This window comes from Antechinus flavipes, chromosome 1, assembly GCF_016432865.1.
Source record: "Antechinus flavipes isolate AdamAnt ecotype Samford, QLD, Australia chromosome 1, AdamAnt_v2, whole genome shotgun sequence".
Taxonomy (NCBI): domain Eukaryota; kingdom Metazoa; phylum Chordata; class Mammalia; order Dasyuromorphia; family Dasyuridae; genus Antechinus; species Antechinus flavipes.
In genome coordinates this window covers 507,636,547-507,662,084 of record NC_067398.1, presented here as the reverse complement: position 1 = coordinate 507,662,084, position 25,538 = coordinate 507,636,547, and the positions used below count along the sequence as shown (strand labels likewise).

Genomic DNA, 25,538 nt, shown 5'->3' with positions numbered 1-25,538 from the left:
TCCTGAATTTGTTTGAAATTCTAGAGATTGTTAAGAATGGATCTCCTCTGCATGAAATGATTCTCCCTCTTACTTGAGCTGAGATCTTATTTCACCTCTCTGTGGAAGAGTTCCTTTGTTCTTGTGTATTTTTTGGTACATTCTAATCTGTTCAACTTCTCTGATTTATTTGCTGTTTTGCTTGGATAAGTGGGTTCACTCAATATCCATTCTCTATGATGGCATTTTGTGTTATTATTAAGAACATCAGAAGTCTAAAGATTAACCTGTTCAAGGTCACATAGGTAATACCGAGGGATAGGATTAGAATTTAAGCCTTTTTATCCTGGTACCTTCAGAATGAAGAAGAGAGCATTTGATATTCTAGTATACATATTGACAGCAACTTTACAACTTTACCAAATGGAGCCAATTCCAAACTCTGAATGATTTGTCATCTTTAAGATCTGCGATGCAAAGAACGGAGTCATTTTTGACATACACACTTACCACCAGAAAACAAAAGATATATGATGACCCTAAATGAAAGTCCTTAGTAAAATAAGCAGGTATCATTGGTATATAACTAAGGGGACAGCTTGGGCCAATCCATATTTTCATAGGCTCCCACAAGGAAATAATATGACAACTTCTGTTGAATTAGCTCCTGGTTTACCTTTCTCTCAATTACCCTCTTCTCTAAGCTGGACACCTCCCCATCCCACAATTCTCTGTAATTCCCCTTAACTTTTTAAGGCCAAATAATTTTGTGTAGTCCTGAGCTCAAGCTATATCCACTCCTTAGCAGAAAAAAAGCCAAGGGGTAGGAGCTTAGGATACAAAGACAGCGAACCAAGGGAGGGAAAGGTGCTCATTACCTCAATGGACCCTGATTCAGCTTTGATCATTTCTCCCATGTTGCTGTCATTAATAAGACTTGGGGGGCTATAAGCAGCCTGTCTCCTCTCTTCCTTTAAGGCATGCTCCCAGAGTTTCTTGTTCAGGATCCTGGCAGTATTTTCAGTCAGTGTGTGGCCGGGAGGAGCAGATAAGTCCTGTCTCACAGGTGTACCTTCCCCCCCTTCTTCTCTGGAGGTCTCGGTGCCGGCCCCACTGGGGCTAGGTGACCTTCCCCGAGAACTTGTGCCAGTTTCCTGACCAGGGCCCAGATCCGGTCGGGGTTCAGCTGAGCGAGATCGGCTACCAGCTCGGATTCCCTTCTGGAGGGGATCATGTACCACAGGGGTGTGATCAATAATGTTGAACAGGCTGGAGAGTCCATCATTGATGGTAGTATGCACAGGGCTCTCTCTTGTGGTGGTGGAGCGGGCCCAAGCAGATTCACTATACCCCTTTTGGGGTGTCCCTGGCAGGGTCCTATTATTTGGCTGGTCAGCTTTGGGGAGACTCTTCCTCTGTAGCTTAGGTGAACCATACTTGGGGGAGCAGCACGAGCGCTCGAATTTGGCCTGCACCTTCTCAATGGCAGGGGCCACCTGCCGGCTCCGGAGGTTCCTGGAGGGGGATGACACGGGGGTGCTGCCACCCCCTGCCTTTGGTGTGAGACACTTGTGGGGACTGCTGGTGATACTTCCACCACGCAGGGTTTCAGTCTGTAGGCCCACATTCATGGTCTGGGTGGTCTGGGTCCCTTTGGTCTTGCACCCGTTGGTCTGACAGGCCATATCCTTGAGCTGGGGCTTCGTAGGGCTGGTGTGGACAGCATTCCTGACGGAGAAGGCAACCTCTTTCATGTCATCACTCATGTTCTTGGACATCTCCAGGCTATGCAGGGAGGGGGAGGGGAACCCCACGGGAGGACAAACGGGGACTTCTGCCGGGTGGAATCCGCCCTCTAAGTTGTCTCTGCGGTGCCCTGGGTGCTCGCAGGGCCACCTGCCAAACGCATGCTCCAGGGAGGTGCCTTTTGCCTCCCCCATGCTCCCTTTGGCTTTGTTCACAGAGAGCAACAAGTCAGGGTCCGCCGGGCTCTTCTCCTCGCCGCCCGCCATCCCCGCGCTATCGAGCCTTCGCACCGCGGGCGGACTATGAAACACACGCACCCCCATCTTGTCCGTAACCACGTGGCTCTTCAAAGGCTGCTTCTGGCAGTGCTCTGGGCTGGTCGTGGTGTTGGTGGTCATGGTGACGCTTGTGGTGAGGTACCACGATGACCCGGGGACATCGCTCCCTGCCCTCCCCCCCTCGGTCCTCTCCGCCCAGGAATCTGGTGGCTTCTCGGCCAACCCATTCCTGTGGCTCTGGGGTGGAGGGTAGTCCCAGTTCTTGTTAAATTCCTCAATGTACTTCAGGTCATCGGGGGACAAGGGAGGAGTGACGTCCTCCTTGGGGTTGGCAGAAGGCATGGCCTTTTCTGGCAGGAAGGGAGAAATGTCCATCAGGCGCTGGAACTCAGACATGGAGGACACTGAAACTGCCCTGAGAAAAGCAGAAAAGAAGAGATCATAAACCCGCCACACAGCCTGCTAGATACAGTTCTGGTGCGGCGAAAGGAAACCGGACCCTTGTCATTCTTTTTGCTCCCCCTTTGCAGAAGGAACTGCCCTTTCCTAAAGAGCATTCTTAACGCTTGTGGCACACTTCCTTGTTTGATGGTGCTTTTCAGGCATCCCAGCTGATCCCACAGGCTGTTTTCATGGGCCCTGGGATAATTCTAGAAATGTTCAGGTGGCTTTGCGTTAGTAGGAACTTAACACAACCGACTCTCCTCTGTGACAAAAGGCAAGATTGCATGGAATATTTTGATTCATAAATAACATCCCTGAATCTCAGTTCAGGCGCGTTTCAGCTTCCCCACCAAGCTAGATTTGTCTTGTCTACTGACTCCATTCTCCGGTGGAGGTTGCAACCAACCACAAAAGTCCCCCAAACTGGTCAGCAAAAAGAAAAATGACAAGTAGAGGTCCTAACTCCACCTGGTAAATAATCTACAAATATGGCTATTTTATTTGCACTATTTGTAGGGATATCTAGGTGTTCCTGCCCACATTGACCCCTGGTCCAAAAGCTCCTTCTTTTTCTGGCCATGCCCATATGGCTGCCCAATTTTCTAGACTAAAAGAAAATCAAAAACCAAACGTTGGTGGCAAAGATATGGAGCATTCTTTCTTCTCTCTGTCCTTCCCCAACATAGATTATTCTGAAAGCACAGACACACACAAAAGAAATGGAAAGAAAGTCAGAGCCTGCTCAAGCCTATCCAATTTCTCTTAGGCTTCTACTAGATATATTTAAGTTCTCTTGGTGGTTCCCTTAGGGCAAATTGCCTGTCACTGTATGGAACAGAAATGGACAATTAATGACTATGGTGCCAGCTAGACTGTGGTATAGTCCCAGCAGCCCTTGGGCTTTCCCCTATATTTACCTTCAGGCGAGTTCATGATGCTTGGAGTATCATATCTTGTGTATTTGTGGGAAAGGGAAGAAGATTGACTTTAGAGTCTACCTGTAGTTCTAGAGGAATTTCCTTATCTCTAAAATGAATGGGTTACACAGAATGACCTCAAGTGCCTTCTAGATCTTATTTTCCATGAGTCTATAATTCCCTGGATTCTATGGTTTCAGAAGCATTTCTTAAGAGCTTAACCAGAGATTTAAATACCTTAATTTAAAAATCTCTGATTTGGGATTCACCCTCCCAGGAGAATTGAAATCCCACAGAGATCATTTTTCTAAAACTCTTCTTCAACAGGAATGACTGACCATGGCTGGTATGGGAATAACTGATCACGGCTGTTTGGCCCAGTTGTCTTGCCATGATGTCTTTCCTCTATAATTGTGAAACTTACTCTAAGATTCAGTACATAAGGGTAGCCAGCTAACCAAGGTCCAACTAACACACACTTTAGGATTCAAAGCATGACTCACAGTTCCCTAGTTCTCCCCCCTGGTTTTTCTCTAAGGAAAAGTGGAAAAAGGATGAAATGACCCTTCCTCCCAGGTACCATTTTACCATTTCACTCTAGACATGAGGGTCAGTGTCTATTTTTGCATCAGTTTGAAGTAATCCGCAAACTAGCTAATAAGCACTTGAAGTAATTGATGGCTACTGGTAATCAGTGCTTGAAATGAGAGAGGAAAGAAAGAAATGGCATGGCTTAATTGACAGGTACAGTCCTTTTAGGCAAGCATGTTGAAAGTTATGAGGAAGGAAGCAGCTGAAACATTGTCATCTGTTCTTCTCGGCTCATCTCTAATTCTACTTCCCAAATACAAGCAATAGGTTCAATACAACATGAATTACTAGAATCCTTTGCCTTCTAAGGAGCTAAAAGTGGTCTTATAGTGGTCTAGCCAAGCCCCGATCCTTCCCATATTTCTTTGAGGTAACAAATACAGATTGCTAAAGTCCTAGTCAGTTAACTTCCTACTCTCAGAGTTGACATAGAACCATGATGAGGGGTGGTGGTACTGGCAAGGATTAGAGCATGGATAGATAATGAGGACAGAGGGTAGGGTGAAAGGGGACAGGTGAAAGCTCTAAGGTGGCAAAAATTGTAAGCTTTTCTGTAAGCTTTTCTCCCATAAGAGAAAACAGGAAAGGTTTAAGGCAGGAATTAGCTTCAATTTAAGCACTGAGGGTTGAGACTGCAGTGAGGATGCAGAGGAAGTAAACTATAGGGAAGTGCAGATTGAGAGAGAATGCAAGGTCAGTAGCAGATGAAATATAGTTTAAAGAGGTACAGGGGCAACAATCTAATGACCTCCAAGGTCCCTTTCAACCCTATAAGTCTGTGACTCTGAGAGTAGGGGGAAGAAGTAAGGTACCAATAATTGCCGGAGTCAAATTTCACAGTAGAATTCAGGATGAGGGCAGCTAGAAATGTCAACATGACCTGACAAAGGCTTTCATTTAGTGCAAAAGCATCTACTTTCGTAGAATGAAAGAAAGCATTAGAAGAAAGCTAGAAAGGAACTAGCTAAAAAGAGAATGGGGGAGAAAAACATAGTGGGCAGAAGAAGAACAGTGCTTAAGTTACTTCATAGCCTCACAGGCTTAGAGCTGGAAGGGACCTTAGAGACGAAGTCTCACCCTCTCATTTGGCAAATGAGGAAAATCAGAGCCAAAGAGGTTGATTCATTTGCCCAAAGTCAAAGAAGCGGTAAGATGCAAAGCCAGGATTTGAACCCAGGTCCTCTTCCTCTGATTTAAATGAAAATAAATCCAGTGCTCATTCCAGTGTACCATGGCCACTATTTTGTTTATGATTTCCTCAAGAAAGATGACCAGTGATCTTTAAAATAAAAAAAAACTTTTCATACAGGATTTTGCTGGATGAAACATTTTTCAGCAGACAGTTCCTTACACTTTATGTTGAGAAGGGACACACTATTGTGAATTTAACTTTCTTACATATAAAATACAGCACAGTTTAGGTAAATTCCAAACCAAAGGCCAATCCTTGATGTTACCATGTTTGATCTTTTAGTTATTTGTGATCAATGATATCATATAAATGAAATACAACAAAACCTGATCACATCTGTATATTCAAAATCATGAAAAGGGGATCTTTAGGCTATTACAAATGGGGTGAATTGCATCATCACTAAGAAATTCAGTTCAGGCCTACTTTAGCTAATGTGATTTTCATTCACCTTACCTTTGAAGATTTCCTTTGTAGTTATCTTCTTCCTATAAGAAAAACAAAACAAAACAAAACAAAAAAGATAAATCCCATTTTGACTACTTCATTATTTGGCTGTTTTTCTCATGAGAAAATACCTTATAAATAAAGTAGAGAGATTTGACATGGGAGGGTACAGTGTGGAATGCTGAATGCATTTTCAGATAAGGTTCTTTGTACTTTTAGGTTTTGTTAGTTGTAGTTAGTAATCGTTAGGTAATTGTTTTATTTTATTTAAAGATAGTTCTCACAGGGTGAGGACAATTTAAAAATGTATTGAAAAATAAAACATCAATAATATTTTAAATGAAAATACACCTTAAATAGCACATGACAGGAAATGGGGGACAAAATATATTTTAGGAGGAAGGTGATATCCAGAGAAATTCAGAGAAATATTGTGATCCTAGACATCACAGACTCTAAGAGATTGATGTGGCAAGAATGTAGGTGATAATATGATAAAGACTGGTAGAGGAAGCTAACTGGAACTACAGTCACAGGAAAGTTAGCTCTTCTATGCTCCTTTTAAGGTGTCTAATAACAATACCATATATTATCATGGCATTTTATAGTTTTTAAAGAGGCAGAGAATAAAGTACTGAGCCTGGAGTCAAGAATTTACCTGAATTTAAATCTGGTTTTGGACACTTACTAGCTATATGACTCAGGGCAAGTTACTTAAAATGTATTTAAAATGGGGTTAGTAATAGCCCCCATCTCCCAAATTTTTTGTGAGGATAAAGGGGATATTGATAACATCTGTAAAAATGCTATCTATTATTATCTTTGAATCTCAGTTTTCTTAATTGTAAAACATGAGTAGTAAAAACTATAGTACATATAGAAGATTGTTGTGAGATTCAAATAAGACGATATGATTTAAACATTTTTAAAAGTCTAACAGACCATATGAATATCATCAATTATTATTAGCCACATTTTCCATAAACTTTGGGTTTAACTGAAATTTCTTCTCAAGGGCTATCCTTAGAATTCCATACTTCATTCAGGCTTAACTCAAAGTCGATAGTTGGTAACCTCCCTTCCTGTGAGGCCCTTCACCAAGCCCTTCACAGAGTAAGCAGGAAGGTTGAACTCTATACATGGAGAACCATTCTTTAGATTTCTGGGCTATATGACTGGCTGTCCATAGGCCTTGATCTCCTACACTGCTGATCAGTAATTCAATTATTCCTCCAACACACCATTTCCCTACATTCCAACAAAGGCACTGTGACATTCACTCAATGGGTTCCATTAAATGTGTAGGAGGCTGCCTGACAGATGAAGCAGCTGTTATAATGGTTCCCTAGTAACAATTTCTTTAATCCATCCTTATATTCAATGTCTCAACTGCTTGAGCGAAAGGTATAACTAGGAGAATTCAAGCAATTCAGTTTTAAGAACATTTCAGAATATAGTGGGACTCAATCTATTTAGTCCAAGTATCATAATTTCTAAATTCAAAAATCTTCCCTCTTCCCCTGTTTTCTGATAAAACACCTATGAAACACAAGGCACACTGGCACCATTCTGTCCCAAGAGGATAAATATAGAATTTAATTCAAATATCTACTTTAGTTTTCTGAGGGTTGAATCATTTCTTACTTACATAATATAACAATTTTTAAAAATGTGTTATTATCTAGTGACATTTTCTTATACTCTGTGTGAAGACTTTTTAAAAGCATTTTTTCTTTCAGTTATTAGATTTCTGTGATTTAAAGACTATGGATTTCATAGCTCTTTTTGCCCTTTTCTGAAATTTCCTGAGCACATTCATATTTGAAACACTTCAATTCATCATTTATTAAATATTACCTACTCTGTGCAAGACAAGAAATGATCTTTGTCCTGCCCCAAACTATGGTGAGTGAGAATACAGCAAGTACACACATAAATAGAACTGAAGAAGTTGATGAGGGAAAGAACATTATCCATGAGGAAGACCATAGACAGCTTAATGGAGATAGAAATGCTTGATGATGAGTCTTAGAGGAAGGAAAGCATTTTGAGAGTTGGAAGTGAAATGGGAGTATAGTAAAGATCTATGAAATTTATAAACCTATGGTTTATGTATAAATAGACTCCAGATGAATAAGGGGCTTCAAGGAACAATTCAATTACTGAATCACAGAATGTACAAGGTGATAATATGAAATAAGGCAACACAAAATATGAGAAGACAAGTAGGATCCAGATTTTGAGTATGGTAAATGCCAATCTCAGGAGTTCTCATATTATTCTACAGGCACCTTTAAAGAGTTTAAGTAAGGGACTGACAAGGTCAGACCTATACATTAAGAAGATTTTTTTGGCATGTGAGTGAAGGGAGAGTGGATTGTTGAAGGGGAACACTGGAAAAAAGGAAAACACTTTGGAAGCTATTTTGGTGATCCAAGTGAGGTGTCTTGAAGGTCAGAACTCCTGTGTTATTATGAAGAGAAAGGGATGGATGTGACATATGGAGAAACTGATTGGATGGGGGGAGGGGTTTGAGGGAAAAAAAGAGCCAAGAGAGTAATTCTGATTTGTGATTCTTGATGATTGGAGGAAGCTTTATGAATAATCCCAATTCTAAATGACATAGATTTAGCTACTTGTAAATTTGCCAGTCAAAAATAAAATCTCATTACTATCTGCCCTTTTTCTTTTTCTTTTCAACCTTTCCCTATTCTTTCCATGCTGCCCCTGAATAAACCCATGTCTCCTTTATCCTTAAAAAAAGAAAAATCCTACTATCCCCACTAGATAGCATTCTAAATCTCCCTTTCATCAATAAACATTTTAAGAAAGTGACTTGATGCTTCCACTTCATTTTCCTTTTCACAATTGGAGGTCTCACGGGAATCGTACTTGCTAATTCATCCCTAGATATCGTCTTCCATGACACATATTATGTCATAGCCCACTTCCATTACGTGTTGTCTATAGGAGCTGTCTTTGCAATCATAGGAGGCTTCGTTCACTGATTCCCATCTGACTTCTGACCATTCAATAGAAACTGCTCTCTCCAAGGTTACTAGATCTAACATTCATTTCCCACTCCTCATCCTTTCTGATCTCTCTGGAAGGAAGGAAGAAAACAAACATTTATTAAGTGCTTACTTTATACCAGGCAGTGCGCTCAATTGTTCCTCACAACTCTAGGAGATAGGTGCTATTATTATCCCTCTATTATAGTTGAGGAAACTGAGGCAGACGGAAAGTACAATTTGGTATAAAAGATTCCTGGAATTCTGCATTTTCTTAGTAGTCAATGATGGAGTTTATAAATGAGGTCTTCTCTAGGACCAGCAAAGCACTTTGTAAACTTTAAACTTCTATAGAAGCATGAGCTAGGAATAGTAGCTGCCATTGTCATTGTCTTGGAGGTCCTATACTTTATAAAAAAGTAGCTTTATAAAAAAGCTACCCAGGTTGTCCTGTGCTTCTTAGTAGAAGGTCTCTTTAAACCACTGTGTTCGCCTGAGAATAATCCTGAATTGGACTAGACTTTTCAAGATTTCATTGGACTAAAGGAGAACTTGAAACATCTTCCTTAAATGTAATTCCATAGAATTAGGGATCTAAAATATTCCTAATTCCTAACACAATCTAATTCCTATTCCTATTCCTGTGAATGAGTAGGTATTAAAGAAAATTATGAATTTTCAGGAACTTATAAGGAAATGAGTACTCTCAAAGTCAAATGAAGGTAGGTTTAACTTTCATTTGCATTTGATTACTGATGTGCTAATTTGGGAGTACCAGAACATTTCATTTTCATTCTTTCTCAGTTCTTTTAACTTGTCTCTCAAGATTTCATATCTTCTCTAAGGATTCATGCAATTCTAGAATCTTAGAATTGGAAGGGACTTAAAATTTTTAGTCTAACATAAAACTGGATAAGCATTTTTTTTAATATCACATCAACAAGTGATTATCCAATATTTCTACCAAGACCTCCAAGGGATAGGAAACTCACTCTTTTCTGAGGAAGCCCATTTTGTTATGGGACAGCTTTCATTGTGAACACTTTTTTTCTATAGAATTTGGAGTTCAAGGAGACATTGGGAATCATCTAATTCAACTGTCTTAATTGACATACAGGAAAATGAAGCCTAAAAGAGGTCAATTACATTAATCTCATCTTCCTTCATAAGACTGTGTGCCTTTTGCTTTTCTTTTGTAATTCTTGTCACTCCTGAGGTCACAGAGTAATAACATTTAATATTTAAATAGCCTTTTAAAGTTTGCAAAGTGCTTCACACATATCTTATTTGATTACAATTATGTGAAATAGATATAATTATTCCCATTTTTCAGATGAGGAAATTGAAGCAAAATGATTTGCCTCGCCCACATAGCTAATAATATCTGAGGCAGGATAAACTCAGATTTTTCCTGACCCTACAAAGAACATTGTATTCACTATAAGATGCCTCACTAGTACATTAAGAGCAGGCCCAGGTCTCTCCATTCTCAGTATAGCATACTTTCTTTTACATCATGTGGTCTCATATGGATGGATAAAATATGTTTTTCTCTAATCAGAGCTCTGCATTAAGGTCTGGGTTATTTGAATAGCTCTTATCTAGACTTCTAAAAATTTAGACATCTTTTTTGTATACTAAAGATTAGAACTAGTTCCACTGACAATAGTGATGAATATGGTCTCTGTTCTTATCAAGGACTTCACCTTTCATAGAAAATAAAATGGATTTATCTGGGAAAAAAAGAATATTGAAGATGTTGGCAGGGATAAAAATATGGGCAGGAATGATGACATGGAAATAGAAACACCTATTTTCTTGTCTTAGTATCCTTTTTCTTTCATTTATGTTTTGTCTTGATATTTTCTGCTGTGGAAAAGGACCAAGTTCCATTATTGCTTAATTAGAACTACTTCATTAGAGAGCAATTAAAAAATAGAGAGAATATAAGGATTACTTCATGCAGGCAAGTGATAAACTTCTCTCGTCCCCCTTTCCGAGGCTGAGGGTCATCAGGCTCATCATCTAAAGCCAATGCATCCAAGAAGATGTTCTCAGTGGCAGAGCATCGATCAGTCTGCTTCAATTTCGACAGCGTCTGATCTTCAAACTGCATTGGGTCTGGATCAGAGTAAGACCAGTTTCCCATTGAACGATGATGACTCCCTTGGTTGGAATATACACGGATGTTGACTTCTTTTGAGTCCCTAAAGAAACTGTCATTTCCAAGGTAGCTCATTCCATCCTGTAGCTTAAAATGTAAAGAAGAGAAAGTTAGTACAGATTACTTTGTAGTAGATTTTCTCTTTCTCCCAAGTGGGGATTTTATTTGAAATGATTCCATAGAATGTTAGGACACTATAATAGTCTTCTCCCTCTCTTCTATCCATTTTCCATTCCACCTCTTCCCCATTGGGTGCCAAACTTATATTATTTATTATAAAGAACTGATGGTGTCTGAATATAGACTGAAACACTTTTCACTTTTTTGTAGTTTTGTTTCCTTTTGTTCTGTTTCTTCTTTCACAAATATGGAATATGTTTATGACTGAACATATGTAACATATATCAAAGTGCTTACCATCTTAGGGAAGAGTGAGAAAATTTGGAACTCAAAATTTTATTAAAAAATGAATGTTAAAAATCACCTTTACATGTAATTGGAAAAAATAAAATTCATCTAAAACAACAATTTAATTTGCATTTCTGTACACCTTCATTTATGAGAACATTCTACTTCTTTCTATTTTTTTGTTTTGTTTATGTCAATAAATTTTGAGAGCTTGTACAAATAACTCAGGTCACCTTGCTTTGATGCCCAAGAAACAAAACAGAAAGATTTTTTAAAGGAAAATTTGGGTGATTGTCAACTCTTTATTATTCAATGCTAAAGTCAGGTAATAGAGGCACTGTCAATCTCGGGACTCTGGAAGTTTAAAAAAATCATTTATACCTAATAAAGCTTAGAACAAGTCTATTTATTCTCCCTAATTATGTTTAATTGAAATAAATGCTAAAAAGCAGGGAGGCATAGTGATAGACAACTGGCTCTGGCCTTAGGGAAGATCTGCGTTGATACATACTGTGTGACCCTGGGTAAAACTCAGTGGCCCCATACGTTATCAGACTGTAAGTTGCAAAGAAGGTGCTGCAGGTTCAATACAAAAAGAAATTAAATGCTAAAATAAAGATCGAATGATCCAAAGAAGGACTTTAATTAAGTGAGGACACTGCTTGAAAAAGCAACAACCTAAATATATCAGAACTAAGACTTCCAAATGAGTGCAAAAGGGTCACCTACTTATTCTAATGATACTGCCATCACTTTTGGAATTTCTTTTTGGAACTGCCTGAGGGTCAGTGAGACACAGAACAAGAACCTTGACCTCAATACCTAGAGTAAGTTACATCTTGATTTTGGCCCAAGATCTACCTATCTTCTTCACTATATTTGACTCTGAATGATTTTAGGATATTAAAAAAAATCAAATGCATCTTTAAAAGATGAAGTCTCCTATCCTAACGATATCTGAAAGAATATAATGCAGTTTCCAAGGCAGCATTCCCCAAGTAATTTGAATGGAATCCTCACTGAATTCATTTCTTGTGCCAGGTTCTGAGGAGATTTCTGGATCTGGAGTGGAGTCTGAGAGATTAGTACTGATGCTTACTCCTGTGTGATCCTGAGTAAATTACTTAGTCTCTTGTTTTAGTTTAGTTTGTTTAGTTTAGTTTAGTTAGTTTAGTTTAGTTGAGTTTTCCTCAACTGTAAACTGAGGGAATTGGACTTGATGACATTGAAGATCCTTTCCATTTTACAATTTATATTCTTATTATTCTATGATAACGATTATTTTGAAGGGGACATGACTCACTTGCTGGTATGCTTTTCCAAATAGTTTGTCTTCTTATTTTACACTCACATATGACAAAGATGACCTGATTCCTCATTTGTCATCACAATTCATTTTAGCACTCTTCCTGTCATATATTTAGAGTTTGTGACCTAACTAATGTAACATCTTCATTTTATAGAGGAGAAAACTAAAGACCAGAGGTGTGAAGTATTATTTGTCCATAAATAAAAATTTTGTTGTTGAGTAATTTCAGTCATGTCTAATTTTCCGTGACTTTATTTGGGTTTTTATTGGCAAAAATAATGAAGTAGTTTGCCATTTCTCTTCCAGCTCATTTTACAGATGAGGAAACTGAGGCAAGAAGGGTTAGGTGACTTACCCAGGATGACACAAGTAGTAAATGTCTGAGGCCAAATTTATACTCAGAAAATTGAGTCTTTTGCTTCCAGGTCTGGCACTCTATTCACTACCTCACCTACCTGTCTTAAATATACATTTACAAATGTCAGAGCTGGCATTCAAATCCATGTCTTTTTCATTCTAATTTTTAATCTATCACATCTTGCCACATCATGCTACCTCTTACTGTTGATTGGGCCCACCTGGAATTCATTTTGACTTTGAGCATATGGTCAAACATTATTTCCATGGCTGCCCTCTATTGCTTATTGCCTTGGTCCATGCAGCCATTGAGAGGTTTAAGCAAGGGAAATGTACCAGCATCAAACAAATAACTGCAAAAATAGGTGGAGAACTTGCTCCTAATGAAGCTTTGTTTCATTGGAAAACTTCATAAGGTTTGCTGACATTTTACTTTTGTAATTTTTGTTGTCATTGCCTTTTTCTATTTAGTTTTTCTATTTTCTATTAGTATTTATGCATGAACAAACACTAGACCTTAGGATATTTTTACTTAACTACTTTTAATGAGTCCTTTATTAGCTGACAAATTCAAAAATTCTATTGGGTTGACTGCTTTTTTTTAATAAGCAAAATATTTAAAGGACTAAATGACATTTAGACCTGACCCAAAGGCAAGGAAGAATAATGATTTTCAGTCATCAAATATTGAGATGCTGCCAGGGAATTCTAATACAATTCCTTGGGAGCAAATTGAGATTGTGCATTTTTCACAAACTGTGTTTCCTAGTGTAGACAGCTTGTGTGCGAGGATGACCCATGTAAAGCCATACAGCATTAACCAGACTTTTCTGAGGAAGATGGGGTTTTTGGTCCAACCCCAAATTTGAGATAGAGAAAGGCATTAAGGATTGTATCAATTGATAAAGTATTGGTCCAAGAAGACCAAGACTCCTGTCTCTGATATAAATTGGTCATGATGGGTCACTTTTACTCAGTGACTCTGACACGTTTCTAAGGTATAATAAGTTGGAGAGCAGGTATCAATATGTGAAAAGTTTACTGTTACAGTAAAATCACACAAATTGCTATTTAAATGTGGTTTACTATTTTGTTTGTTATTAATAGTGAAAACAAAGGGTTTTACTACTCTTCTTCTCCCCCATCTCCCAATCTTTCCTAATGCTGTTCGCTAGCTGTGTAACTCTGGACAGTCATTCAAACTTTGTGTACTGTGGTTTCTCCATTTGCAAAACGAGGTGATTAAATATATTGCTATACAAGAGACCTTTCAGCCATGACAATCTCTGAGTTGTTTCAGTTTATTTGCAAGCACACAGGCTTTAGGAGTAGGCTACTGATTTAATGTTTATTTCTATTTGCTGTCCTTTCCTTTTCTTTTTTCCCTTTACTTTCAGCGTATCAATGCAGTGATGTTCCCACTGCCCTTTTAAAAATTCAATTCAATCCCAAAAATTAGTAAAATACCTACTGTGTGCTAGTCTAGAAAAGTCACAAAATTTTGATAAGACACAGTCCTTGACCCCACTGGAACTTAAGATCTGGTAAGTTAACACATAAGCACAGACAACTATTTTGCAATAAAAAATACAGCATGATGTAATGGGAAAAAAAACTAGTCTTAGAGTCAGGAACACCAAGGTTAAAATTCTGTCCCCAACACATATTCTTTGACCTTGGATAGTAACTTAACTTCTCAGCTTCCTAGGCACCTTTCTTTAGACTAAGTTGGAGAGCAGGCAGAGAGAAAATAACTCACTTCCAGTAACTTACATAGGTCCAATAAGAAATCCAAACATGGCAATATGGTAGAAATGAAGTAGGAATAGGGAGCATGGGAGAGATGATATGGAATTAAGATAGGCAGGCTTTGGTGGCTGATTAAATAATAAGAGGTGTGAAGAACAGTCAAAAATACCAGCAAGAAGACAAGCACTTCTTAACAAAATTTTAAAATAACGACAAAAACCTCCCCCCCAAAAGGCAGAAATTTTTAGTAAGTGAATGCAGATCAAGAGGTCATATGAGTATTTTTAAGCTATCAGGGGAAAGAACTAAAAAGAACACATAGAAGAATTGATGGTCTTGAGTGAGAGGGTAGGGAAACATTATAGGAAGAAAAAGCTGATAACATGTCTTGATAGACACTTAAAGTATAATATAAAGTAAATACTTCTCTGCATTGAGGAACATCACTCTGGATTTGCACAGGATCTACAAAAGTGGGAGTCAGTTCTGGCCAAAGTTTTGGGTCAATCTTAATCAGAGTTTTTGTAATAAAGCAACACTGTGATTTGAACTATTATCAGATTGACCAGATCACTGAAAATTCGAAAAGTCCTGGGTTTGTGGATTTCTCCTGTTCTAGAAAAGTATATGGTGGTACATGACTGGAATTCCAGTCCATAGGACAATTGGATCAGAGATTTAAAGCTGGGAGGACCTGAGAAGTCATGTAATCCAACCACTTCACTTTACAGATGAAGAAATTCAGACTCAGAGGGGTTAAGGGATTTGCTGAAAGTCACACAGGTAGTAAATAACAGTAAATTCCATTAAAAAAATACAGCACAGTTAGTCACTTTACAGTATGCCCCAAGTATAATTGGGAAAATATTCAACTCTAAATAGGAGCCTGGCTTCATCTCCCATTGGTTTTGCCTCCAATTGTTGGTTTTGACCTAGCAATATCTTGATTGGAGGTCTATGTTAGGACCTACAGAAAAGGTGGTACTGGTACTGGACTTTGGCTCTGTCCTGTCTGGATTTCAGTAATAGAGTTGGGGAGCACAGGGCAACTTACACTTGAACTGGCACCTTTTCTGGCTTCTCAAAATCGACTATAGTAATGCTAGCTGATCAGAGCTACTGCTAAAGTCAAGTTAGAGTATCTCCCTTAGAAGGATATTGATTTTTGGTGATGACAATGGCACCTCATTATTTCAAAGGCACTTTAAGATTTACAAAGTGCTTTTTTTAAACCACATCTCTCTGGGGTTGGTAGTGCAAATATTATTTTACCTGTTTTATAGATAAGGAAACTGAGGTTCATAGAGGCAGCATGAATTGTCTTATGATTACTCCCCAAGTAGTGAGTTCTTGGAAAAATCAAAGCCAGGTATTGAATTTCTGATTCTAAGTGCAATTCTCTTATTTCTAGAGCAGAGTTTTACAAAGTAAGACTCTCTGGGGGGGATGTCTGAGACTTCAGGGAGTTCATGAAGCCAAAACATTTTTTATAATACTATTAAGATGTCTTAATGTAGCAATTTTTTGTGGAGTTGTTTCAGTCATGTCCAATTCTTTGTGTCTATATTTTAGAGTTTTCTTGGCAAAGATATTGGAGTGGTTTTCCAATTCCTTCTCTAGCTCATTTTACAGATGAGGAAACTGAGGCAAACAGGGTAAAATAACTTGCTCACGGTCACACAACTATAAGTGTCTGAAGCCAAATTTGAATTCAGGAAGATGTCTTCTTGACTCTAAGACCAGTGTTCCATCCATCACTAGATAGCTGTGCCTAATACAGCAAATATTGATAGACATCACCAGTGTGATGATGCTGGAGTTAGTTCATACCAGCCTATAAAAGTCAATTGTTAAAAATTCTACTGTGATAATTTACGTCTTGGAAATGGTCAAATGATACAAATCAGGGCTTAATTTATGTTTGATTGACCTAATCTTAAGAAAGTGCTGGAGAAAATGTGAATAATAAAAATTTCCCCCTAGAAAGCTAATTGTTAAACATTATCAGAACAACGCTGGATGTAATTCACATAAACAAAACAGCTTTGGAGTCTTCAATAATTTTTAAGAGTATAAAGGATTCTGTGACCAAGTTTGAGAACCACTGTTCTACATCCTACTAGCCAGTAGGATTACTTTTAGTGTGGATGAGATGGGAAAACAAGGATTTGCCTTTCAGTAGCACCAATGAAGTATATGTATCATGGAAATTCTTTGGAATGTATCCAGACCTGTAATTTCACTAGTACAGGGAATTCCAGATAATGAAATTCCTTCTACCAATTCAGATTAAAAAGTACCATGCAACAATCATCAATATTGACACAGAGCACTGAAACATTAAGAGATTGGCCCACAGCCACACAGTCAGTGTGTATCAGAAGCAGGTTTCTGGTTAACCCTCAGAAACACTTTACACATTACAAAGAGACTTTCAGAGACTGGACTTCCTCTTGCACAGATTTAAGTGTATCACAGAAGGAAGAATTAAGTGTTCAAAGCCTTAGGTTTAGATTCATAGGATGATACATCTAGAGCTTAAAGTTCATTGAGTCTAACCATTCATTTTATATAAGAGGAAAGTCATGAAAAATTAATTGATTTTCCCAGGGTCATTCAGCTATTAAATGCCTAATTTGAACCATGTCTTCCTGACCCCAAGTTAATATCCTATTCACTATACCAAAGCTGAAAATAATAAATCCTGCAAAATCTGTACAAACCAGAAACCAACTAATTCTAATGGAAGATACAGTATGAATCCATTTAAAAAATGTCCTGAAACATGAGAAGACATGCTAGGAGCTAACATTCATAACAAGGTTTTAGCTGCATCATCATAGACATCCATCATATAAAGTGTCTTACATGGCGGAGAGATCATGTTGGAATTTTATGACACCTGATAAGCAAGAAACATATGCTTCCAATGTGGAAAATGGATTTAGAGAGACCCTTAACCACTTGTATGAAGCTATCCTATTCAAGGTTATGAGGCTTACAAAGCATTTGTGTACCCGGGCCACACATTGTTAAACATTCTATGCACAGTCGTTGACATGCTCCTTGTTTCTCTTAGGAATGTGTGACTAAGAGTTTAATGAGTGAGCAACAAACTGGCTAATGGAATAACCTTTGCCAACTTCCTGTTATACAAGGAATGTCCCTTTGCTATCTTAATTTGCAAGGCTAGTTACCATGATTTTAAAAAATCCTACTTTGAAATGCTAAATACTTGGGGAGAAAGAACAGATTTATTTTTGTACAAAGTACAAGCTCATTAGGGACAAATATATCTCTAAGAATAGCAGAGAAAGCACTGCACTAATAGACCTGACCCCTAATTTAATTTCAAATGTAGGTTAAGAACACATTTTTACTCAAGGATGTTATACTATAAAGGGTGATGTTCTGAGGTCACTACTTGAATAGATGCCAATTTGAAAAGAAGATTTCCATTTTTAAGTATTTGACTCAACCAGGTAAATTGAACATCTGCTTCTTTCATAGACTACCTTGGAAACTATATATACATCTTTACATGTGTCTTGCTGACCTTCTTTCTATTAGGAAAGGTAAACATTCTTATATGCTTAAAAATTGTTAGAGATACATTGTATATATCTCCCAATTCTTCCAATGTTTTGATCAGTTTTGCTGATTTTTTTCTCTTTTTTTCTCCTTTTTTCCTTTAAAAATATTGTAATTTGAAATGGCTCTTGGGGTAGGGGTGGGGAAGTATGATACTGGGAGAAATTCTGGTAATGTAAAAACAAAAGAGATTAATAAAATATATTTTTAAATTATATAAAAATTTTTCTATAAATATGAAGGTTGATTTGTAAAATGAGTGCTATGGTAGAGTTAGTAAATCATTATGGTTGCTATGGAATAGTCACTGATGAAGCAAAAAGGGACCTGGCATTAATCATGACAATCATGTAAGTTATTTTCAGGTACAAACAAGAAAAGACTATCATCATAGGGATTGGTCTTGGCTAGATGACTTTCTATTCAGTAGCTAGTTGACCTTTTCAGATTATAGCTAACTTAAGATAACTGAAGTTGTACATTGATAAATATTTAATTCCAAAGTTGAAAGATTAGAAGCATTACTTAATCAAATAGGACTGCTCTGGGAAAGTAGTCAGAGAGGTGAAGGATAAGATTTTAAGATCAGTTGAAAAAACAAACAAATCCCTGGGAACAAAGGCTTCTTTTCACTTTTAAAACTTCAACACTAATCATTGATCCACCTGGACCCAAGAGTACCCAGAGGTGTTAAGCTAAAGACTCTCCTACAGTTGGCTTCCAAGTAAAACAGGAAATAACTGGCATTCTTCCTAATGAAGAATTTGGGAATTTGGAATGGTAGTCACATCAAAATACCCAGAAGGTGGGTAATAAAAATCCATGAAGGACGGAGAAAGAAGTGGCGTCTAGTCCCAAACATTCCTCTCAATCTGTACTGTCCTTGAATTCTACTAGGATCCCAAACAACCTAAACCAAAACCTGTCCATCTTTCCCTGCATTTGATATATTTTTTTCAATGTAATAATTTAGTGTAAAAATGGCCCAAATACTGACATGCTCAATTGAGAAACACAAAAACAGTAATAGCTCACATAACAGGGCTTCCTGGATGGTATAGTGAATAACATTGTATTTGAAGAAAGGGGCCTGAGTTCTAGATTTAGATACTTAGTTGCCCTATTACTCTGGGCAAATCATTTAATCTTTCTTAGCCTCAGTCTTCCCATCTGTAAAATGAGGATATGATATGATATGATATGATATATGATTAATATAACATAGTATCACTTTCCTTAAATAATTGCTATGAGGATGAAATAGGATAAAATAAGTAAAGAAATTTGCAAATCTTAAAGTGCTATATAAATGTTACTTTTTTTTTCAAAAAAATGATCTAAAGGAAAATACTAAAAATAATTGACATTTTTATTTATATTTTTCAAGATTAATAACATTTCTTAAGATCTCAAGCATTTCTTAATGTGAAACACAGACACAAATAAAAAGCAGAGTTTGCAAAACTAACCAGGGATAAAAGCCAAGGCTGCATTAGAGTAATTTGTGCATCATTCAAGAATGATTGCTGTCACATCATATCAAGAGATTAGCTGCAGTGTAGACACTAATGACTGGAAATGTACAAGACAGTCATATTAGTGAAAACCTAATCTCCAATTAAGATTTTTTTCCCTTGAATATTTTGATCCAGATAAAGATTGGCTTTGGGCTGTTGTCTTTTCTAGCTTTGGTCATATTTGATCACCACTCAGGGTTAAGCCCAGCATGCCAGGTCATCATGGAACAGCTTGACTTCCAGCTTTGTTCAGCACTTTCTTTATTATATTAGGCTACATCTGAATTCAGGCAGAAGCACTCACTCTGACTAAATTATTAGCACTGCATTTAAAAGTTAGCCTGCCCACATTTGGGATTCAAATTTCCCTTCCTTCCTTCCTTCCTTCCTTCCTTCCTTCCTTCCTTCCTTCCTTCCTTCCTTCCTTCCTTCCTTCCTTCCCAAACTGGAAATCTCGATGATATTGGTCATTTTAATGTTTTCCTTGTTTTCTATGTGCCCTATACTTTCCACATTGCATAATTTAAAGAGGAAGGAAACTTAAAGATAATTTAGTTCAACCTCCACATTTTCTTTGTAAAAATGAGGATTGACTGAATCAATTGCCTTCAACTACGAATCTCTACTACCTGCTGTCCCAATCAGGTAAGAATGTTTCAATAGGCTCAGAAGTATAAGCTAGGTATGAAAGAAGCCTGGATACTTTTGATGAATTCAACCTTCAAAGGTATTTTAATTAAGTATAGGAAGTTTGTTTGAATTGGTTAAAGGACACTCTAGTAAAGCCTGCATGAAACTACTTAGCTAGTTTAGAATCAAGGATTTGACTTGCTGATAGCTTAATGGCAGAAGCAGCTCCTGAGAATGAATAACATGGGGTGGAAAGGAGAATTTCAGTTTCTCTTAATATTTTTCTTCTTCCCCCATAATTTGAATTAAGGAGGACCTGGCAAATTTCAGAGGGCTGTTTGTTGCCATCTTGGGTACCAAAGACCAATTAGACATATTGAAGAAAGGAAGATTGAAGATTCTACAAATAGCCCAGAAGACAAGAAGACCATACCTAAGTGGAACATTTTGAGTAAAAGGATTTCTAGAAGATATCAGTTGTGTTCATTGTTATATGTAGCCTAATCTTAACTCACTTTTCCTTGAATTATTTTCATTATTGTGGGAGAATGTATCAAAAAATTTGGACGAAAATGTTTTGTACTAACTGTTCTTACTATACCACCCAAAGAAATGCCCCTTTCTGAAAGCTAATTAGGGCATCCAGATGGTACAATGGACAGAGCACCTGCAGTAAAAGATAATCATATTCCTGAGTTCAAATTTGGCTTCAGACACTTATTAGCTATGTTGGCTTAATCACCGTCAAGTCACTTAATGCTCTTTACTTCAGTTCTGTCATTTGGAAAATGAGTTGGAGAAGAAAATGACAGATCACACTAGTATTTTTGCCAATAAAACCCCAAAAGGGGGTCAGAGAAAGCAGAGTCAGAAAAAACTGAAAACAACAGCAACAACAAAATAACAATGAAATAACAGTTCCATTTGCCCTAAAAAAAAGTTTGTCCCAAGTCACACAGTAACTCCATTGGTATTCAAACTACTACCCATATTACTTTTTGTAAAGTACTCTGAAGAGGCAAAAATCACAAAAGAATTTTGGTTTAGTTATATTCTTGGCCCAGATTTGAGATCACAAGATTATAGCTATCTCCAAATGCAAAAATTCTACCCCCATGCACATATCTTCAAGTTCTAATCTGAGGGAATTGGCTGGAGCATTGGAATGTTAAGTGACTGGCTCAGGGTCAATGGGTTCAAAGATGGACTTAAAACTAGATCTTCTTGAATTGAAGTCTATTCTCTGGCTACAGTACCAAACCACTACCATCCAAATGGTTGAGATTATTTTTTTCTTTCATTTTTCTGAACTTTATGAATTTATTACTCTTCACTCATGGATTTGTTACATCCCTGTGTGGTTCCTTCCTTACCTGTTGCATTCTCCGCAGCATCTCCTTCTTCTGCTGCTCCCAATCCTCACGTTCTTTGTCTAAGCGGTCCATAAGTTCCACTTTTTCCCGTTTCCAATTTTTCTCATTGTGATGGACTTGCCAGCGTAGCTCCATTACCAAGCCATGACTCTCTGCAAGTAGTTTCTTGAGTTCTTCTCTCTCCCTCCTAAAAGCTCCCTTTAAATCAAAGGATGGAGACACTTCTCCGGGATTTCTCTCAGAATTCTTTCCTTCCAGCTGTCAAAAAAGACAAGGGGTAAAGTGATGTTACCCTGCCAGACTTGTCATTTCTATTTCTTGCACAATGCTAATTTGTGTACCCAACTAGTTTAGTGTCTTTCTGTTCCCAAAGACTTGTGTCCTCAATACTTTTAATTAAATATTTGTCCAAACCAAGTTGAATAAAAATAACTTGTGGTGTTTTGAGGTTTTAAAATTATTTTATAAAAATTGTCCAATTTGGTCCTCAAACAGCTGTGAGGTTAGCATCACAGCTATTCTTATCTCCATTTTATAGATGAAGAAACTGATAATCAATCATAAAAGAAATACCCAAGATCACATAGCCAGTATCAGAGATGGGATTTGAATTCAGTTCTTTCCTAATTTAAGTCCCAGGATTCTTTTACCATAGTATATTTGGGTGTAGTAAATGGATTGTTTGTTGTTCAGGCATGTCTGACACTTCATGACCTATTTGGAGTTTTCTTGATAGAGATATTGGAATGGTTTGCCATATGAAAACAGGATGAAGTGACTTGTCTGGGTCACATAGCTAGTAAATGTCTGAGGCTGGATTTGAACTCAGATCCTCTTGACTCCAGTCTACCTGGCTGCCCCAGGTATAGCAGGCTCAAGTTTGAGATGCCTAGTGTTAAGGGTCTCAGACCCTGGGTTATTTTGTAATAAAGGAAGAAAATATACATACATTTATACAACCATAGGATATAGTGCTAGAAGGCACTTTATGGCTCATCTTGTCCAATCTCTTCATTTTACAGATGACAAAACTGAGGCTCTAAATCATAAAATGATTTTTCCAAGGCATAAACAGAGCAGAACTCTGAACCCAGGTTTCCTGACTCTAACCATATCACCATATTGTCTATCAAACATCAACACATCACTGACAACCTATTTAGACCCAAGATTCAAACTTTACAAGAAATACTTTTTTTTTGAGCAAGAGCCACATTAGTTTAGAGCCAGTTTCTCAGTTGACGAAAGAAAGTACTCTTTGAGAGCCCAGGGTTCAGGGACAATGTCTAGACAGATTTGCATTATCCATCATTATTCTTTTTCTAATGGGAACCATAATCATGGGAAAAAATGTCAGGTAAGACCCTGATGATTGAAGGGAGAAGCTAGAAAACCAAGAAAAAGATATCAAGTTTCAACTAAATATAAAAATCCTGAAGTAAAAATGGGAAGAGATCAAATCAGGAACAGAAAAGGGAGAAAAAAACCCACTATCACAAGTCAGAAGCCAACTCCTCTAGCCTGTCATGCTCTTGCCATCTTCCCTACTGCTATACTCTTCAGGCTATAGCTAGGTGACTTAATTCACTGCCTTCAGAACTATCACTCTGGAGCCTAGTTGTATCATTTGGTGATTGAATGAGGACAAACTATCTTCACTATATCTCATTATATCTAAATAGTTCTAGACCCAGATCATGCTTCATATCCCTTAAAGCTTAACTTCTTAGATGTCTTCTTGCCACCTAGAGTGCTTCTGTATATTCTGCCCTTCCCACAACTCCCCTTTCCCCTTTTGTTCTGGAGACCATATTCAAATGAATACTACCAATATTAGCTAGTATTTATAATACCTACTATGTGCCAGGCACTGTGTTAAGTACTTTGTAAACTTAATCTCATTTGATCTAAAAAAACTACTGCTTCTGGAAAGATCAGATCCATAAACTTCTCAATGGATCCATTCAACATTCTTGTGATACCTTGTATCAAAACACCTTTCCCCAAAATGTGTTATCTCCTCTAAATAGACTGTAATTTTCTAGAGGATAAGGACTATTTCAATGTTGTATCTATGTCTACATCACTTAGCATTGTGCTCAACAAATAGTAAATATTTGATAAATGTTTTTCATTCATGCATTCAGACATTAGGAAATGTGTAAAATATCAACAAAATTACCAAACCAAATTTTTCTTGGTAGTCCTTATACTATACCATATTATAAGTTCCCTTTAGAAGTAATAATCCATTTATATACTCCTGCTATCATAATAACCTAAATTCTCTACCCTTTTTCATCCCTCTCCTTTGAACTTTAGTTTAGTGGACAAAGCTTCTTTCAACATTCACACATCCTTTAAATAACTATACAAAAGTTGCTCCTCATCCTCTCTGGTCCTTATTTCCCTTTATGTCCTCTTTAACTCCCTCGGTGATTAATATTAATTGGGATATCTTACATACAAGTAATATATTAAGGTTAAATGGCTTGCACCAGGTTATTTGATAAACCTATAATGGTACTAGAAATGGGGAAATGAATCCAGATCTTCTTACTATTAGTTAGTCATTTTATCCTAAGGATTGAACCATTTGACAAATCAAATTCCATGGTTTACTTAATAGTAAAGAAGAGGACGTTGATTTCCAGTTCCTGGAAAGGGGGAGAGGAAATATCAAGAAGCTACTTAATTGAATCTTCTATACATAAGCTATTCTTAAGAGTCTCCTGCGAAGAAAAACATAAAATCTTCCTTGGTGTTATATTTTATGGCTATAATGCTCTGCTTGACATATCATTCTTTTTCATTCTTTTCTCAAAAGAGATGGAAAGGTTCTGATCATAAGTTCCTCTGTAATTGCCTTTTTTTTTTTTTCTAATAGCAACTGAACATTAGCCATGGTTCTTACACAAGCTGATTGTGTGACCTGGGGCAAACCACTTAATGTCTCAGTGACGCAGGCAACAAAGACAATAAATTGCAGATGAACTGCTGAATTTCATTGGTAGGAATTATTTTCTCATGGATGAAATCACAGGTCTCTAAAGGAAGGTTAGAAGATAATAGAGAAGAAGAAAGATAGGAGAAGAGAGGGGAGGAGAGGAAAGAATAGGACAGAAGGAAAGGAGGGAGGGGAAAGAAGAGAAAAAGGAAGAGAGGAGAGAAGACAAGATGAGAAAAGAAGAGGGGAAAGAAGAGGAGAGAAAAAAGGTGAAAGGAAAGAATAAGAGAAAAAGGAAGGATAAAGAGGAGAGTAAAAGAAAGGAGAGGAGAGAAAAAGTGAGAGAGGGAAGGGGAGAAGAAGGGGATTAAAATAGTACCTGAATTAAACACAGAGGATTTAGAGTTGGCAGGAAACTTGGAAAAGAGTCCTTCACAACCAATATAAAACAGAAGAGACATCATCATGGGAGAAGAATGTCCATACAGACAAGACTGGGGAATCGTGACCTGCTTTGGAAGCCTGGGTAGCCAATGCACACACTTATTGTATATACCTGTTCCAGGCGGCTTTTCAGTTCTGCCCACTCCACCTCCCAGGCAGCTTTATCCTTGGCATATTGTTGTTGCAATCCAAGGCGATCCCGTTCATCTTCCCTCATCTCTGAGTGGAAATCATCCAGCAAAGTCTTAAGGGAATTTATGAGATTCCGGTTTTCCACTGCCTGTAGGAACATGAATCAAATCTCTATTACTTACTTTTTCTTAGCAATCTTTAGACAAGGAAGGGAGAGACAGAATCATTTAATCTAATTCAAAAGTGACAAGTACTGGAAAGATTGGGTTTAACTTAAGGTGGAATAAAAGATTGTATAATCCTTTTGTGATA

General features: G+C 37.6%; 1 protein-coding gene across 13 annotated transcripts in view; it reads right to left on the bottom strand.

Annotated features, from left to right (window-relative positions):
- The window catches only part of MTCL1 (microtubule crosslinking factor 1), a 160,508-nt gene that overhangs the window by 11,997 nt on the left and 122,973 nt on the right, over positions 1-25,538 (bottom strand). For all 13 annotated transcript variants that reach the window (XR_007949358.1, XM_051970446.1, XM_051970445.1 and 10 more), the window contains 5 exons: positions 25,207-25,374; positions 21,704-21,961; positions 10,563-10,856; positions 5,604-5,635; positions 858-2,418 (listed from right to left, as the gene is read on the bottom strand). Coding sequence is in view for 12 of the 13 variants with exons in the window: in XM_051970446.1 (XP_051826406.1) it covers positions 858-2,418; positions 5,604-5,635; positions 10,563-10,856; positions 21,704-21,961; positions 25,207-25,374 (2,313 nt within the window). In the remaining variant the exon portion in view is untranslated. The remainder of the gene's footprint in view (positions 1-857; positions 2,419-5,603; positions 5,636-10,562; positions 10,857-21,703; positions 21,962-25,206; positions 25,375-25,538) is intronic.